At 36.4% G+C, this 14716-nt stretch overlaps 3 protein-coding genes and 1 pseudogene across 3 annotated transcripts; 3 read left to right on the forward strand and 1 right to left on the reverse strand.

The window, feature by feature from the left end:
- Nucleotides 1–2044: 2044 nt before the first annotated feature.
- LOC106359941 lies at nt 2045–3031 on the reverse strand. Its single transcript, XM_022690623.2, has one exon. It carries the CDS (start codon nt 3029–3031, stop codon nt 2045–2047), a length of 987 nt encoding a protein of 328 aa, XP_022546344.1.
- Nucleotides 3032–5769: 2738 nt separating this feature from the next.
- LOC106359940 lies at nt 5770–7578 on the forward strand (annotated as a pseudogene).
- A 1826-nt stretch (nt 7579–9404) lies between these two features.
- Nucleotides 9405–14569, forward strand: LOC106361401 (protein SHORT-ROOT-like). The gene has a single exon (XM_048737841.1). The coding sequence runs from the start codon at nt 9852–9854 to the stop codon at nt 11427–11429; it is 1578 nt and encodes a 525-aa protein (XP_048593798.1). The 5' UTR covers nt 9405–9851; the 3' UTR covers nt 11430–14569.
- On the forward strand, nt 13664–14569 carry LOC106361400 (50S ribosomal protein L7/L12-like). Its single transcript, XM_013801134.3, has one exon. The coding sequence runs from the start codon at nt 13664–13666 to the stop codon at nt 14225–14227; it is 564 nt and encodes a 187-aa protein (XP_013656588.1). The 3' UTR covers nt 14228–14569.
- Nucleotides 14570–14716: the final 147 nt, after the last annotated feature.

Genomic DNA, 14716 nt, shown 5'->3' on the forward strand with positions numbered 1-14716 from the left:
AACAAAGTATGAGAAAAGATCATCAACACCATTCACTTTGTTTCGATTCCATATTTTTCTATTATGAATGTAGTTAATAGAAATCTCATGATTTTCTTCAGAATCATGATGTTCAACATTCTCATTGACCTCGCTGTTAATCTCTTCCAACTTTTCTGCTATATTGGAAGAATTTTGTTTTTCTGACTCCTTTCTTTTTCTAGGATTCTTATCCTTAGAACCAATAGGTCTACCACGCTTCAAGCGTATTTTAGACTCTCGTGTATTATCTTCTACTCCACGTTCATGTGGCATTTCTAAGCGAGCAGGAGTATTTGCAGCCGGTATATGGGATTTTGTAACCAATTTGGTGTCTGCAAAAGCATCGGGTAGTTGATTTGCGATGCTTTGTAAATGCATAATCCGACGGACCTCTAATTCTGATTGTTTTGTAGGAGGATCAAGGTGTAGTAAAGATGGTACACACCATTTGATATCCTTTCCTACTTGTTTATTTTCTCCCCCTAGAACTGGGAATACTTTTTCATCAAAGTGGCAATCAGCAAAACGTGCCGTAAATACGTCACCAGTTTGTGGTTCTAGGTATCGTATAATTGATGGAGAGTCACAACCAACATATATCCCTAACCTCCTTTGAGGTCCCATCTTTGTACGTTGGGGAGGTGCAATCGGCACATATACAGCGCAACCAAAAATTCTTAGATGAGAAATGTTTGGTTCTCGTCCAAAGGCTAACTGTATTGGAGAGTATTTGTGATATGCACTTGGTCTTATTCGAATCAATGCTTCTGCATGCAAAATAGCATGTCCCCACACAGAAGTTGGGAGTTTAGATTTCATAATCAATGGTCTTGCAATCAGTTGCAGACGTTTAATTAATGATTCGGCCAAACCATTTTGTGTATGAACATGAGCAACAGGATGTTCAACATCAATTCCAGTTACCATACAATAATCATTGAATGCTTGGGAGGTAAATTCACCAGCGTTGTCCAGTCTAACTCTCTTTATCGGATAATCAGGAAACTGAGCTCTTAGTTTGATTATCTGAGATAAAAATCTCGCAAATGCCATATTTCGAGAGGACAATAGACAAACGTGTGACCATCTACTCGACGCGTCGATCATTACCATAAAATAATAGAATGGTCCACAAGGTGGATGTATAGGTCCACAAATATCGCCTTGAATTCGTTCAAGGAACTTTGGTAACTCTTTATCTATTTTGGTTGGCGATGGTCTTATAATCAACTTTCCAAGAGAACACGCAGTACATGTCATTTTATTCCCTTGATAAACTTCTTGGGGTTTCAGTGAATGACCATGTGAGTTCTCGATGATTTTTCGCATCATTGTAGTGCCTGGATGACCAAGACGATCATGCCATAGTGTAAAATCACTAGAATTTTCCTTAATCACCAAATGTGATTCAATGGCACTTATATATGTATGATGTAGACCAGAAGAGAGTTTTGGTAATTTTTCCAATACCTTTTGTTTTCCCGATTTCTCAAGAGTAATATACATATACTTCTTTCCATCCTCAGTTGCAGACTGAGTATCAAATCCTTGAAGATATATGTCTTTAAAACTCAACAAATTCCTTTTAGAATTTGGAGAAAATAGTGCATTATTTATCGAGAATTTTGTCCCGTTGGGTAACGTGAAATGGGCTTTACCAATTCCTTCGATCAAGTCTGCAGGACCCGATATTGTATGAACAGTGATATTTGTCGGTTTTAGTTCAGAAAAATATTTTCTGTGCTTCAGAATAGTGTGCGTTGTTCCACTATCTGGTATACAAATATCTCTAGCATTGATCTTGGTTGATGTTCCATTTGTAATGTCCATTTCTGAGACAAACAAAAAGAATTAACATAAGATAATATTATTCATAAAATATTATACATCATTAGCAAACATTAAACACACAATAATTATACATAAGAAGGTGAAAAGCACACAATAATTATACATTAATCTTCCACAAACAACAATTATTTATGGTATAATTGTGGAATTTCAAGAGTCACATGATGGGCACTTAGGCTTCCGGGATAGCGGTCTCCTCGAAATCATTCACAAAGTCAGACGCATCGAGGTGCGTTGTACCCTCAGAATGTTCCGCAAAGTTTACTTCCTTTTCTTTTCCTTTGACGGACTCTTTGTATAGAGCGCAAAGGTGTGCAGGGGTACGACATAAACGAGACCAATGTCCCTTAGTACCGCATCTGAAACAAGCTTCTTCTCGCTTCTGGGAGGTATTTCCTTGGTGTTCTTTTCCCTTAGGGGTTTGCTCAGAGCGGACCCACTGGAATGACTTCCTATCTTGTGGATTGTACTTTCGTCCACGTCCACGGTAGTTTTGACGACCACGACCGCGACCCCAATAGGCTTTATTTTCCTTGACTGGTTTCTTTGCATCTAACGCGTTTGCTTCAGGAAACGGTTTTGAACCAGTTGGACGAGTCATGTGATTCTTGATCAGAAGCTCGTTGTTTTTTTCTGCTATGAGAAGCGCCACAATTAATTCTGAAAATTTGGTATATCCCCGCAACCTGTACTGTTGTTGTAGGGTGATGTGGCTCTTATGGAATGTGGTGTATGTCTTCTCAAGCATTTGAGATTCGGTGATTGTTTCACCACAATATCTCAATTTGGCCACAATCCCTAACACAGCCGAGTTGTAATTCATCACTTTGTCGAAATCTTGAAATCTCAGACTCTGCCATTCATCCCGAGCAAGTGGAAGTGTTATGTCTTTCTGATGATCAAAACGATCTTTCAGAGACTTCCATAGCTCTTTAGGATCTCTCATGTTGGCATAGTCATAAATAATACTTTCATCAAGGTGTCTTCTAAGGAAGATCACCGATTTAGCCTTTTCTTGAGGCGTTGAAGTATTAATCTCTTTAACGGTCTCGGATAGACCAAGAGATTCAAGATGAAGTTCGACATTTGTAACCCATGAAATGTAGTTGGTGCCGGTGATGTCTAGAGCGGGGAATTGGAGCTTCTCCATGTTTGCCATTGGATTTCTAAAATCAAATAATATATTAGAATTTCATAATTTTAAAATGAACCATTTATATTAATAATACACGCAATTACAAGGAGAAACAGCGCATAGAAAAGTAAACCGACATTGAGCGTAAATTCCTCAGGAGCAAATTCTCCGATAAAAAGACCGTACATAGAAGCAAAAATTAGAATTGCACATACAACCAAAAATATGCGAATCATCCTTTTTGTAATGATAAACCGTAATGGAGCGATTTGAAAATATTTGAGAGAAGATGAAATGTTTTGGATGAAGTAAATGAGTGAGAAATGAGTATATTTATAGATAAAAACACTGTTCATAGCCGTTAACTAGCCGTTTAGAAAGTAATTTTTTTTTTTTTTTTTTTTTTTTTTTTTTTTAAATTTATATATGACCGTTGGAGGTAAAAGAAAAACATAAGATAGAAAAAAAAATTAATCATAAACAATCAGTGAGCAATTATAAAATTTATCAATTTAAACATATATATAAATATATGTGCCTACTTAAATATATTTAGTTATCTATGGGGATAAAATTATCCGTCAAATTTGAAAGCAAAAATATTAAGGTGATCAAATCTGTAAAATAATAAATTATGATAATGCACTCAAATATAAAATAACAAGTTAAATGTTTAGGCGGTATACCGGCCATCATGGTGCCTTAAGCAACCATTGTAAAATTAACAATAAAAGGCGGGGCGGCAGGGCCGCACTCCGGTAATCATAAACAAATAAAATGGAGGCCCCACTCCGAACATAATAATCAAAAGAAAGAATTATAATAATAGAGTGATCGTGCTGATAACGTGTTATAATTATATTATATATTGTTTCATATATAAGAGGTGTCTATTTGTTTGATCATGTTACGTAAATAATAGAAAGTAGAAAAGAATAATAATCTTAATAAATGAGAAGAAGAAGTAGTATACCAAATAAGAGAGATTGATGTTATTACGTTCGAAAGGGGCGTCATAAAATGATCGCAATACAATTCCTTATATAGAAGAGGTTTCGACAATTGTTACTGTGAGTTTTAAATGATATGGGCTCCATATCAACTCTCACACGAAAGTGTTGCTGACTTTCGTAACATGAATCACTTTTTTATTTGAGAAAACAGTTAATTTCTCTCTATATTACTTTTCCTAATTGCCAACATATATTTTTTTCAAATATGCTACACATGTCCTAAATAACATTGTTGTAGTTCTGAGAGAAAAATAGAATAAACATTTTATATATTAACAAAAAATAATATATATATGTATATATATTATGGAATGTATATTATGGAATGCATTTTACTATTTAATGTTTAAATTATAATTTTATCTATATATCGTGAAAAGCGAGTTTTTTAAACTTAAACTTATATTATGAGTTGCAAAGTCAAATTTATGACATCCATTAACCAATTAACATGTTTTTTAGATTTTTTTTAAACATGACCATATACATTCATATTCTATTTGTACCTAACGATATAAAGTTGCGTATATTTTGGATAACACTGATTTTTTTTTAGGAATTAAGCACATAGTTTTATGTTTATTGTATAAATTCGTATAATTGTACACTAATCTTATCAGCCTCAAATTGGTATGTTAGATAGAAAGCGGTACAGCTTTGGAAAAACTTTACCTGGTATCACTCATATACTGTACATTTTAGATAGAAAGCGGTACAGTCATGTCAAATTATTAGTTTGAGCTAGGTTGATTGAGTTGATCTTAATAATGTGTGATCTTTCCACATCATTTGCATATATGGTACGAAATTGACTACCCAAGAAGTCCTTTTTTTACTTTTATGTGATTGATGGGAGAGGGAGACCTACATATTTTTTTTTCGACTATGGCTAATTGGACGATAATAAAATAGTTCAAACAATCGTCTTATTGTACCAAAAAGAATAAGCATGAATATGTTTTGTGCAAGTGTGTATTGATACTGTATCTTAGCATATATGCTTAACGAACGAATTATTAGTGCGTGCATAAATATGATTTATAGATGTTGACAAACAGAATTAGAATATACACATATGTACTTGTTTGGCCATGTCGGTTGGTGTCATCATGTATAAACTTACAACAAATGTATATATACACTTGAAACAAAAAATATAGATACGCATAACCTTTTTTAAAAGAAGATACGCATAACCGAAATTATTTTTTTATATATACACTTGAAACCAAAAATTTAGATACGCAGAACCGAAATTATTTTATATATATATGTGTGAATATATGAAATCAACTGAATCTTCTGAATGAAAAGATGGGACATTTCCTATAATGCAAGAACATAATTCGATAAAATGATATACGAAACTGAATTGAATAACTTGATAGATTCAGAAGAAAGGGACAAAGATGCAGAGCGTGGGGTTCCTTCTAAAGTTCTAATGATTGTAGAAGAAACTCAAGAGAACTTGATCTACAAGAGATGGCGATGACTCGTGATATGCATATCTAAGACATTGTGTATAGCCTATGCAATAATCTATTTTGTATCGCTTCTTTTATAAACTGGTCTAAAATTTGGGTGAGTTTTTTTTAATATAAACATATATGAGAGATTATATAAACAGAAATAACCTGGTGATATTACAAATTTTAGATGATTCATTAACCAAAAACAACCATGGTAACATTATAATATACGGAAAAATATAAGCATTTTCGCGATGCGGTTTTTTACTAACTAATCATACTTATCTATGTGGTATCATGATTCATTAACCAAAAATAACCATGTAATGTCACGATTTTTTTTGTTAGATGATCATTCCTTCAGCTTGTAGTGGTACGTGTCCGCCAAATGATTCAAATCTAAAGTCGATACTTGGGAGCTTAACGTCATTTAACAAGGGGCATGAGTTTCGGTAGACAAGAATGCTTTGTATCGAGACAAACGTTGAAATCTTGATGAGCCTATGTATTAAGTGTCATTGGTTAACTGGAGGTTTGCATATGCATAATAAACCGATAGACATAATAAAAAGAACAAAAATGTAAACAGAGAAGAGTATATATGGACTCTATACAAAAATGGCATGACTCAGTGGAGAGTGTTTTCAATCAGAGCAATAGGATTGAAGAAGAAGAAGAAAACAAAGAAGCATGCACTAGATGTCTGAGATAATGATTACACCTTGTTGTTTATATAAGACCACCCGCAACGGAGTAACATCACCAGTCCTTAGCGCTTAATCTTAGGCAAATACACATATAATAATAATATTTTGCTTAATAAAACTAAGGACTGTAACGTAGCTAAGGAATTTTAGGACTTGATCCTTATGGTACGTGGCTACTTGTAAATGGATGGGAAGGCTTTTGTGTTTTTTTTTTTCTTATCACCAAGGCTTTTGTGTTTCGTAGCTGAGGGGTCTTGTGAAAGAAGAAACACAAACTGAAACCGAAGAGCAACAGATTAGAGAGCACTTGTAGCGGCGCGCATCCGTTTCCGGCAAAGGGTTTAGATTCAATTGTCTGATTTTCATTCTTCTGAAATAAAAACGAAACATTGTCACTCTACGGGATCTTGATTCTGGTAAAGTTTCGATCTTTATTGTACTTTACGACTCTGCTTACCAATAATTTGAGTATGTTCTAGCTATTACAGGTTTTCAGTTTTGGGTTTATGTTTAACTCTTTGTCTGATACAATCATTCTTGAACTCTTTGTCCCTGAGGCTGTGATTGTAGTCTCTGGTCTCAATTGGAAGACCAGTGACTCTGTCTCAATCCATGTACTGATGGAAAAGCAAAAAGAGAATGATTCAAGCACGGGAAAGATGGTGTTGGATGCAGTAACGTTTCAGCTCATGCTGTTCACGAGTTCGTTGCGAATAACGATACTGCGGTAAGCTGTCACGAGAGTGATGCTTCAGAAAAGCAAAGGAGAAGGAGTTTCATGTGATTGATCTGAGTGGTGGAGGAGAAGAAAGTGATAATGGACAAAGAATCTGCAGGATTTGTCATTTTGGTTCTGATCAATATTCTGATAGAGTTTCTGGCAAGTCAGTAAGTGTAGACTTGATTGAGATTGGTTGCAAATGCAAAAATGAGCTTGGCCTTTCCCATTTTCATTGCGTTGAAGCTTGGTTTAAGCTAAGAGGAAACAGGTACTCTATTTAGTTCATTAGCTTAGTAACCATATGGATTGTGTAAAACCTCTGTTTCTCTTCTTTGTAGTGTATGTGAAATCTGCAGTTCTTCAGCACTGAATGTTCCAGTAAGGTTGACGGAGGAGGAGTGGAGTGAAATAAGGGACACTACAACGGGTGAAGGAAGAAGACGTGGAAGTGGACAATCTTGCTGCATCTTCATGGTTTTTCTTCTTACTATCATTCTCTTTCATTGGTTCTTCAAGAAGATGAGTGGTTACTACCAAAACACATAAAATTAATTTGTTAGTTAGTAAGCATATATGTTTGTAACTTGTACATCCTATTCTGACTCTAAGACTATATGGAGACAGAAGAAGATAGAATATAATACAAGTTCTTTAGATCAAACTCTGATTAAATTTTTAAAGACTCCAAATTGGAGAACACCATTGGACATATCTTTTGGATTAGGATTCTTAACTATTCAAAAAAAAAAAAAATTATTATAATAATGCTAAGGACTTCATGGTGAGACTCACCATTGTGGATGCTCTAAGGGAATAGAAGATGACATATGGGTTGGTTTATTAATTAAGTGTTGATGTGAAAAAGGTTTAAGATAGATATGAATGAAATGAGAAAATCTAAAATAGTAAGAGCATCATTAACCCTAACAACTCATTAGGGATGCTTAAATTTTTTCTTTTTTTTTTTTAGTTTTTTTTTTCTGACTAAAAAAAAAAAGAATTGAAAAGTAACTAATAGCGGGCCGCCACGTGTCGGTGGGGCCCGCAAACAGAACAACGCTTAAAGAAGCATCAGAAGCGCTGGTGCTTCTTCTTCTTCTTCTCTTTCTTTCTTTTTTTTGATTAAAAAATTGCTAACAACTCCTTAAGCAACCATGGATAATGGTGGTCTAAAGAAGCTATAAGTGAATAATTAGAAGAGAGAAAATGTAGAGCTTTGATGATGTTGATGCACGCGGTCAGGCGTCAGCTTTTCTTCACGCCTGCTCCCACTCACTCACACCTATACACAGTCTCTCTCAGCTCTATTTTATAACATTTTCGCATATCTCTATAACAAAAGAAAATTGAATTGATAGTTCATGCAATTGTTTTGTTGGTCTATCAAAATTTGTGTTGGGAACTTGGGATCGATGTCACCGATTCAAAGCATTACGGACTACATTAGTACTAGTAGCATGGAACAAGATGCGTCTTTTTGTTATATGAATTAATTTATTCATAAAATTCAAACTGCAAACGTCTGATCGAATACAAAGCCGGCAATTGCACACCCACATTTCCATAGACAAAAACTGGTGGTCTAAGAACTCCAGAAGAAGAAGCCGGCGGATTAACTTTTACAATCCCGGAACCTAGCACATGAGAGACAAACTTAAACAGATAAAGCAAAACCAAACAAAACCCTAACTAATCAACAAACAAGATGCGCATATACATCAAATAGAAATCTAATAGTAATAAAATAGTGATTTCGTGCATTGCATATGGGTAACTTAGTCGCGAATCATCTAATACTTTGAAACCTTTTTGGCGCTTGATTGGTTGGATGTGGTAGGAGATAAGTAAGGACACGTTCTAACTTTTTGCGTCTGCTGATTTAGGACGTATGAGGAATCCTTTTTTTTGTATTTTGCACACCAATTAGGATGGTACTTGAACAACTTTTGTTTCATGCATTTGGCCTATATTTTAACAAGCATCGTAATAGACACGGCCTTTTGGGAAATTTACGCTAACTGTATAACATGTGTGTCGTTTTCAATATCTAGGTGTCTAAAAATCACATATTCATAAACATATTCGCGTGATGAACGATCCACGTAAATACAACATTGCATGAGAGAGAGATTAAAAATGTAGAAGAAGAAATAAAAGGGAAGGTTACTCGGGTGGATCGATATGAAAAGGAAAGAAAAGCGAAACCCACTAAGCCATTACATGATATCGACCTTTTTATCCTTTTCTTCTTTATTTTGTAACTTTTTTTTCTCATTTTCTTTTGTCATGGCATTTTTCTCTAGTGAAACCTCCAAAATATCTAACTAATACATTTAATATTCCCATGTAAATAACTTAAGCTATACTTTATATATCATGAAAAGATTGGAGAAGTGTTAAATCGTAGAACCAATAAAAATAACTATACCTTTTTTTCTGTAGAAAAACTAAAAAAAACTAGTAGAATCATTACGTCAAGAGTTATTTAACGATCATCAGTTAGGGCTAAAGTAAAAACAAAAACATTCTTGATTAGCCAAGAATAGAAAAAGCATATTGTTGTTAAAAAAACCGGTGTTTTCTCTCTCTAATTATTTTCTGCTAAACACAAAATTAGATTCAAATAATCTATTAAGTCCAAAAGATAGACATGAGACAACAATTTGATGCAAGAAAAGCCTCTTTTCATGCTCCATTCTTTCTTTAAATTACTAATTATAAAACTCACATAAACCACCAAACCCATTCCCTACAACTCAGCTTCATCGAAGATTCACTCACTCCCACTTAAAAATAAAATAATATATATATACAACAACACACGATGCTGGTGCAATATACATACCAAAGTATTAAATCTTAAGATATTGTGGGTCGCCCATCTCTCTTCTCTGTACTCTTCATTTTGTTATTCCATATTAAAGACGAAGAAAAATGGACACTCTCTTTACATTAGTCAGTCTCCAACAACAACAATCCCATAGTATCATTACAAATAAATCTTCGCAAAGCAGAACCTCTACCACCACTACAGGCTCTCCACAAACAGCTTATCACTACAACTTCCCACAAAGCGACGCCGTCGAAGAATGCTTAAACTTTTTCATGGATGAAGAAGACCTTTCCTCTTCTAATTCATCTCAACACAACCATCACCACAATAACAATCCTAGTAACTACTACTCTCCCTTCACTACTTCCACCCAATACCATCCCGCCACATCACCAACTCCTTCCACCACCGTCGTCTTGGCCTCACCTTACTCATCCGGCCACCACCATGACCCTTCCGCTTTCTCCATCCCTCAAACTCCTCCTTCCTTCGACTTCTCAGCCAATGCCAAGTGGGCCGACTCCATCCTCCTCGAAGCAGCACGTGCCTTCTCCGACAAAGACACCACACGTGCCCAACAAATCCTCTGGACACTCAACGAGCTCTCTTCACCATACGGAGACACCGAGCAGAAACTCGCTTCTTACTTCCTCCAAGCTCTCTTCAACCGCATGACTGGTTCAGGCGAACGATGTTACCGAGACATGGTAACCGCCGCAGCCACGGAGAAGACATGCTCCTTCGAACAGACGCGCAAGACCATGCTCAAGTTCCAAGAAGTAAGCCCGTGGGTCACGTTTGGACATGTGGCGGCAAACGGAGCGATCTTGGAAGCAATAGATGGAGAGGCAAAGATCCACATCGTTGACATAAGTACAACGTTTTGCACTCAGTGGCCGACTCTTCTAGAAGCTTTAGCCACAAGATCAGACGACACGCCACACCTAAGACTAACCACAATAGTTGTCGCTAATAAATACGTCAACGACCAAACGGCGTCGCGTCGTGTGATGAAAGAGATAGGACACCGAATGGAGAAGTTTGCTAGGCTAATGGGAGTTCCTTTTACATTCAATATTATTCATCACGCCGGAGATTTATCCGAGTTTGATTCAAACAAGCTCAATATTAAATCAGACGAGGTCTTGGCCGTCAACTGTGTAGGTGCCATGCATGGGGTTGCGCCTTGCGGAAACCCTAGAGACGCTCTGATATCTAAATTACGAAGGTTAAGACCGAGGATAATGACCATCGTCGAAGAAGAAGCTGATCTTGTCGGAGAAGAAGGCTTTGATGATGAGTTCTTGAGATTGTTTGGAGAAAGCCTACGTTGGTTTAGGGTTTGCTTTGGGTCGTTGGAAGAGAGTTTTCCGAGGACGAGCACTGAGAGGTTGACGCTAGAGCGTGCGGCGGGACGTGCGATCGTTGACTTGGTGGCTTGTGAGCCGTCGGATTCGACGGAGAGGAGAGAGACGGCGAGGAAGTGGTCGATGAGGATGAGGAATGGAGGGTTTGATGCGGTGGGGTATAGTGATGAGGTGGCTGATGACGTCAGAGCTTTGTTGAGGAGGTATAAGGAAGGAGTTTGGTCGATGGTACAGTGCTCTGATGCTGCCGGAATATTTCTTTGTTGGAGAGATCAGCCGGTGGTTTGGGCTAGTGCGTGGCGGCCAACGTAAATGATTGGTTCTTTTTTATATATATTCGCACGTGTGGTGATGGTTGATGGTGGATTTTGAGATTAAGAGTTACTGTATGGTGATAATGCGTTCATAATTTGAATTTTGCTTTTGGAATAGGACTGATTAAATTGTGATCATTGAAGAGGAGGACGTCAAGAGTTTATAAATTCGTGATAATTAGTTTTATTTTTTGCACAAAAAATAATAATGTTTCTTTCTTCCCTTTTTGATCGAGTTCAAAATTTGTGATTAGTTTGGTTTATGGAAAATAATAGGGGTTTATGAATGATTACATTGAAAGATCGATTTAACCGATCGAGCTCATAATGGAGTATACTTATACGAATTGAGGTATATATCATTATTCCATGTTTCTAATACATAATATATTTGCTGATTAAGAGAGATGGCTCAGCACTTCACTTCATGTTTGGTTCTTGTATATTGTTTCAATCTCAATGCATGAACTCAAAGATCTCAATAAGAATAACTCAACTCTTATTATTAGTTTAAGAAAATATCTCAAGACTTAAGCTCTCACAATAGATCTCTCACAACTCATAAGTTATATCACAAATTGATATCTCCTTATATAAACCTATTTATTTCCTAAATTCACTTAACTTTAGTTAGATAACTCCTAACCTAAGTCTAATTAGTAAACCATACTCAAATAGGATTAGGAAGACTTGCTTTCTAAGTTATCTTTGAGCTTGCTTCCAACAGTATATAATATAGAAACTTAGGACAGCTACTTTGGCTGAGGAATCTCTTCGTTTTGAATTTCGTGAATGCAGCTCTAGTGGTCTGCACACTTCTGAAAATGTATTTAACATATTTTTGAACATTCATAAAAATAGACAAACTTAGAACATTTGAAATTTCATAACAATCACTTTCTGATACTAGTGGCAACCGGATAATATGTGTTTACATGCAATACAAGTTTATGAGACTAGTGGCAACCGGCTAGGCGGCTAATATATATACATGCAATACAAGTTTCTGTTTAGGAACACCAAAGCGTATGTTAATGGTTAAAGTGGTATATTACAGTTCTAGTGGTTCACATTTCTGATGCCTGGTGTGAACAAAAGAAAATTATCAACGTCTTAGTTACTCACAAAATTATAGCTTATTCATTTGTCGTTCTCGTGAAGTGTATATCATTTATTTATATTGGCTTTTTAATAATGAATCATTCAACTGTTGCTTTGTAGAAGTGATAAAGGGATCAGTCTTTTATTTGATTCATATATATAAATAATATGTCTTCAATGGATTACACATGCATATACCTAAAGATTGTGCATGGCACCCCTTGGCCCTTACCATCATGTTTTTATTTAGAAAACAGCTCATAAAGAGTAAATAATTGAAATAAAACCTTTATATAATAGCCTTTTGAATTTGAGAACAAAATAAAAATATGAAAAAGTAGTGTGGGTACTGCTTTTGAGATATGTGGCTGGTTTTACTACAACTCTCCCCTGCATCTTTTGATGAGGCTTTTTGCCTCCCCATGTTAGTATTGGTACGATTTTTTAGCTTCGCTTTCTAAGCTAATCGTTTTAAATCTAGCTTCTTTTGGTCTGTTTTCGTGTTTATAAAGTCATGCAAAAAGCAGACTAATACAATAAAAATCTACCTGTTGGCCCATTTTAGCTTTAACTATAATCAAAACCATGTTGGGTCCCTTTGTACCACGACTTGACCATTACAGACATGATTCATCTAACCAGAAAACCCTTAAAATCATAGGGAATATCCCAATTATTAATCCCATGATGTAAAGGTTAATTTTGAAGGTCATTTTAATCTATTTTATTTTTCTTAATTTATTATACGAGTCACTGATAAATCGAGTCTTGTAAGAAATAGTATTAATTTAATGCTATATTTATAAATTCAAGGAGAAATGCTATCTAATAATTAAGAGAAATGAGTTATGATAACATGATAGATATAAGCAGCCTCTAAATTTTAATGTTTGTGTAACAAAATGGTTTTACTGTCATTTTCAGTCGCATGATCATTGACTAAATGTTCAATGCAGCAATCATGTTCAAACAACCGTAACAAAAAGTATATTACTTGCAGTTAACTACATCATCAGAACCGTTTGTCTGTCCGTCTCTTTTTGATCGACTGATGTGGTCGTCTCCATGGGCCTCACTTAATGGGCCACAAGAAGCCCATTCCAATTCGACGAGCAAAAACTGCAACTGCAGATGAAAACTCGAACGGACAGCGAAAGCCCTAGCAAACACCACTCACCGGCGAAAATGCGATCTCCGATCTCCAGATTCTTATCAAGATCCATCCTTTTCCTCCACCGCGCAACGCCTTTAACCGCCGCCACTCGCCACCTATGCGCCGTCGCGTCTCCCGAGACCAGGACAAAGAAGCTCGACCGAATCGCCGACGAATTGCTCAAACTGAACAGGATCGAGCTTTACGATTACTCGATCCTCTTCAGCCATAAACTCGGCCTCAACCGCTACGGCTCCTCCGTCTCCGTCCCCGCCGGAGATCTCCCCGCCGGCGCATCAGCCGCAGCCGAGAGCAAAGCTGCGGAGAAGACGGCGTTCGATGTGAAGCTGGAGAAGTTCGAAGCGGCGTCGAAGATTAAGGTGATAAAGGAGATAAGAGCGTTCACGGAGCTGGGGCTGAAAGAAGCCAAGGAACTAGTTGAGAAAGCTCCTGTTGTTGTCAAGACAGGTCTCACTAAGGACGAAGCTGAGAAGATCATGGAGAAACTCAAAGCTGTTGGTGCTGTTGTAGCTTTGGAATGAAAATAAAGTCTCAGACTTTATCATCAGACAACAACTCTTATGAATGATTGCTACTCCTGTCTGGTAATAACTTCTTCATGTAATAGTACATTTTATAGAAAGGTTGCTTTTTTTTCAGTCTGTAGCTTTTGAATGAATAAAAGTCTCAGACTTTATGAATGTTTCACTCCTGTCTGGTAATAACTTCTTCCTTTTGATCTTCTAGAAAGGTTGATTCTTTGCGTTTTGGTCTCTGGTATCTGCTGTTCTGAGTTGTAAGCAGAAACAGCTTATCTAACTCGAGAGAGGTTGTAATCTGCAGAAACAGATTGTGTTGTGTGTTCTTTGATGTTTTTTTCTCTAGTTTTTGGAAACTTGACACACACGTCTTGAGTTTAGTTTAGTGACCTAGTGATTTATTGCCTTGACCGTGTGAATCTGATGCAACGGCGATTGAAACGTTTCTCCGCATTTGTCTACAAAGAATGGAAACAGAGCCCCACAAGCAAT

The sequence above is a fragment of the Brassica napus genome, chromosome A8 (assembly GCF_020379485.1).
Source record: "Brassica napus cultivar Da-Ae chromosome A8, Da-Ae, whole genome shotgun sequence".
Taxonomy (NCBI): domain Eukaryota; kingdom Viridiplantae; phylum Streptophyta; class Magnoliopsida; order Brassicales; family Brassicaceae; genus Brassica; species Brassica napus.

Coding starts and splice junctions, on each gene's coding strand:
- LOC106359941 (XM_022690623.2), bottom strand. CDS start 3,031: ATGGCAAACATGGAGAAGCTCCAATTCCCCGCTCTAGACATCACCGGC.
- LOC106361401 (XM_048737841.1), top strand. CDS start 9,852: ATGGACACTCTCTTTACATTAGTCAGTCTCCAACAACAACAATCCCAT.
- LOC106361400 (XM_013801134.3), top strand. CDS start 13,664: ATGAAAACTCGAACGGACAGCGAAAGCCCTAGCAAACACCACTCACCG.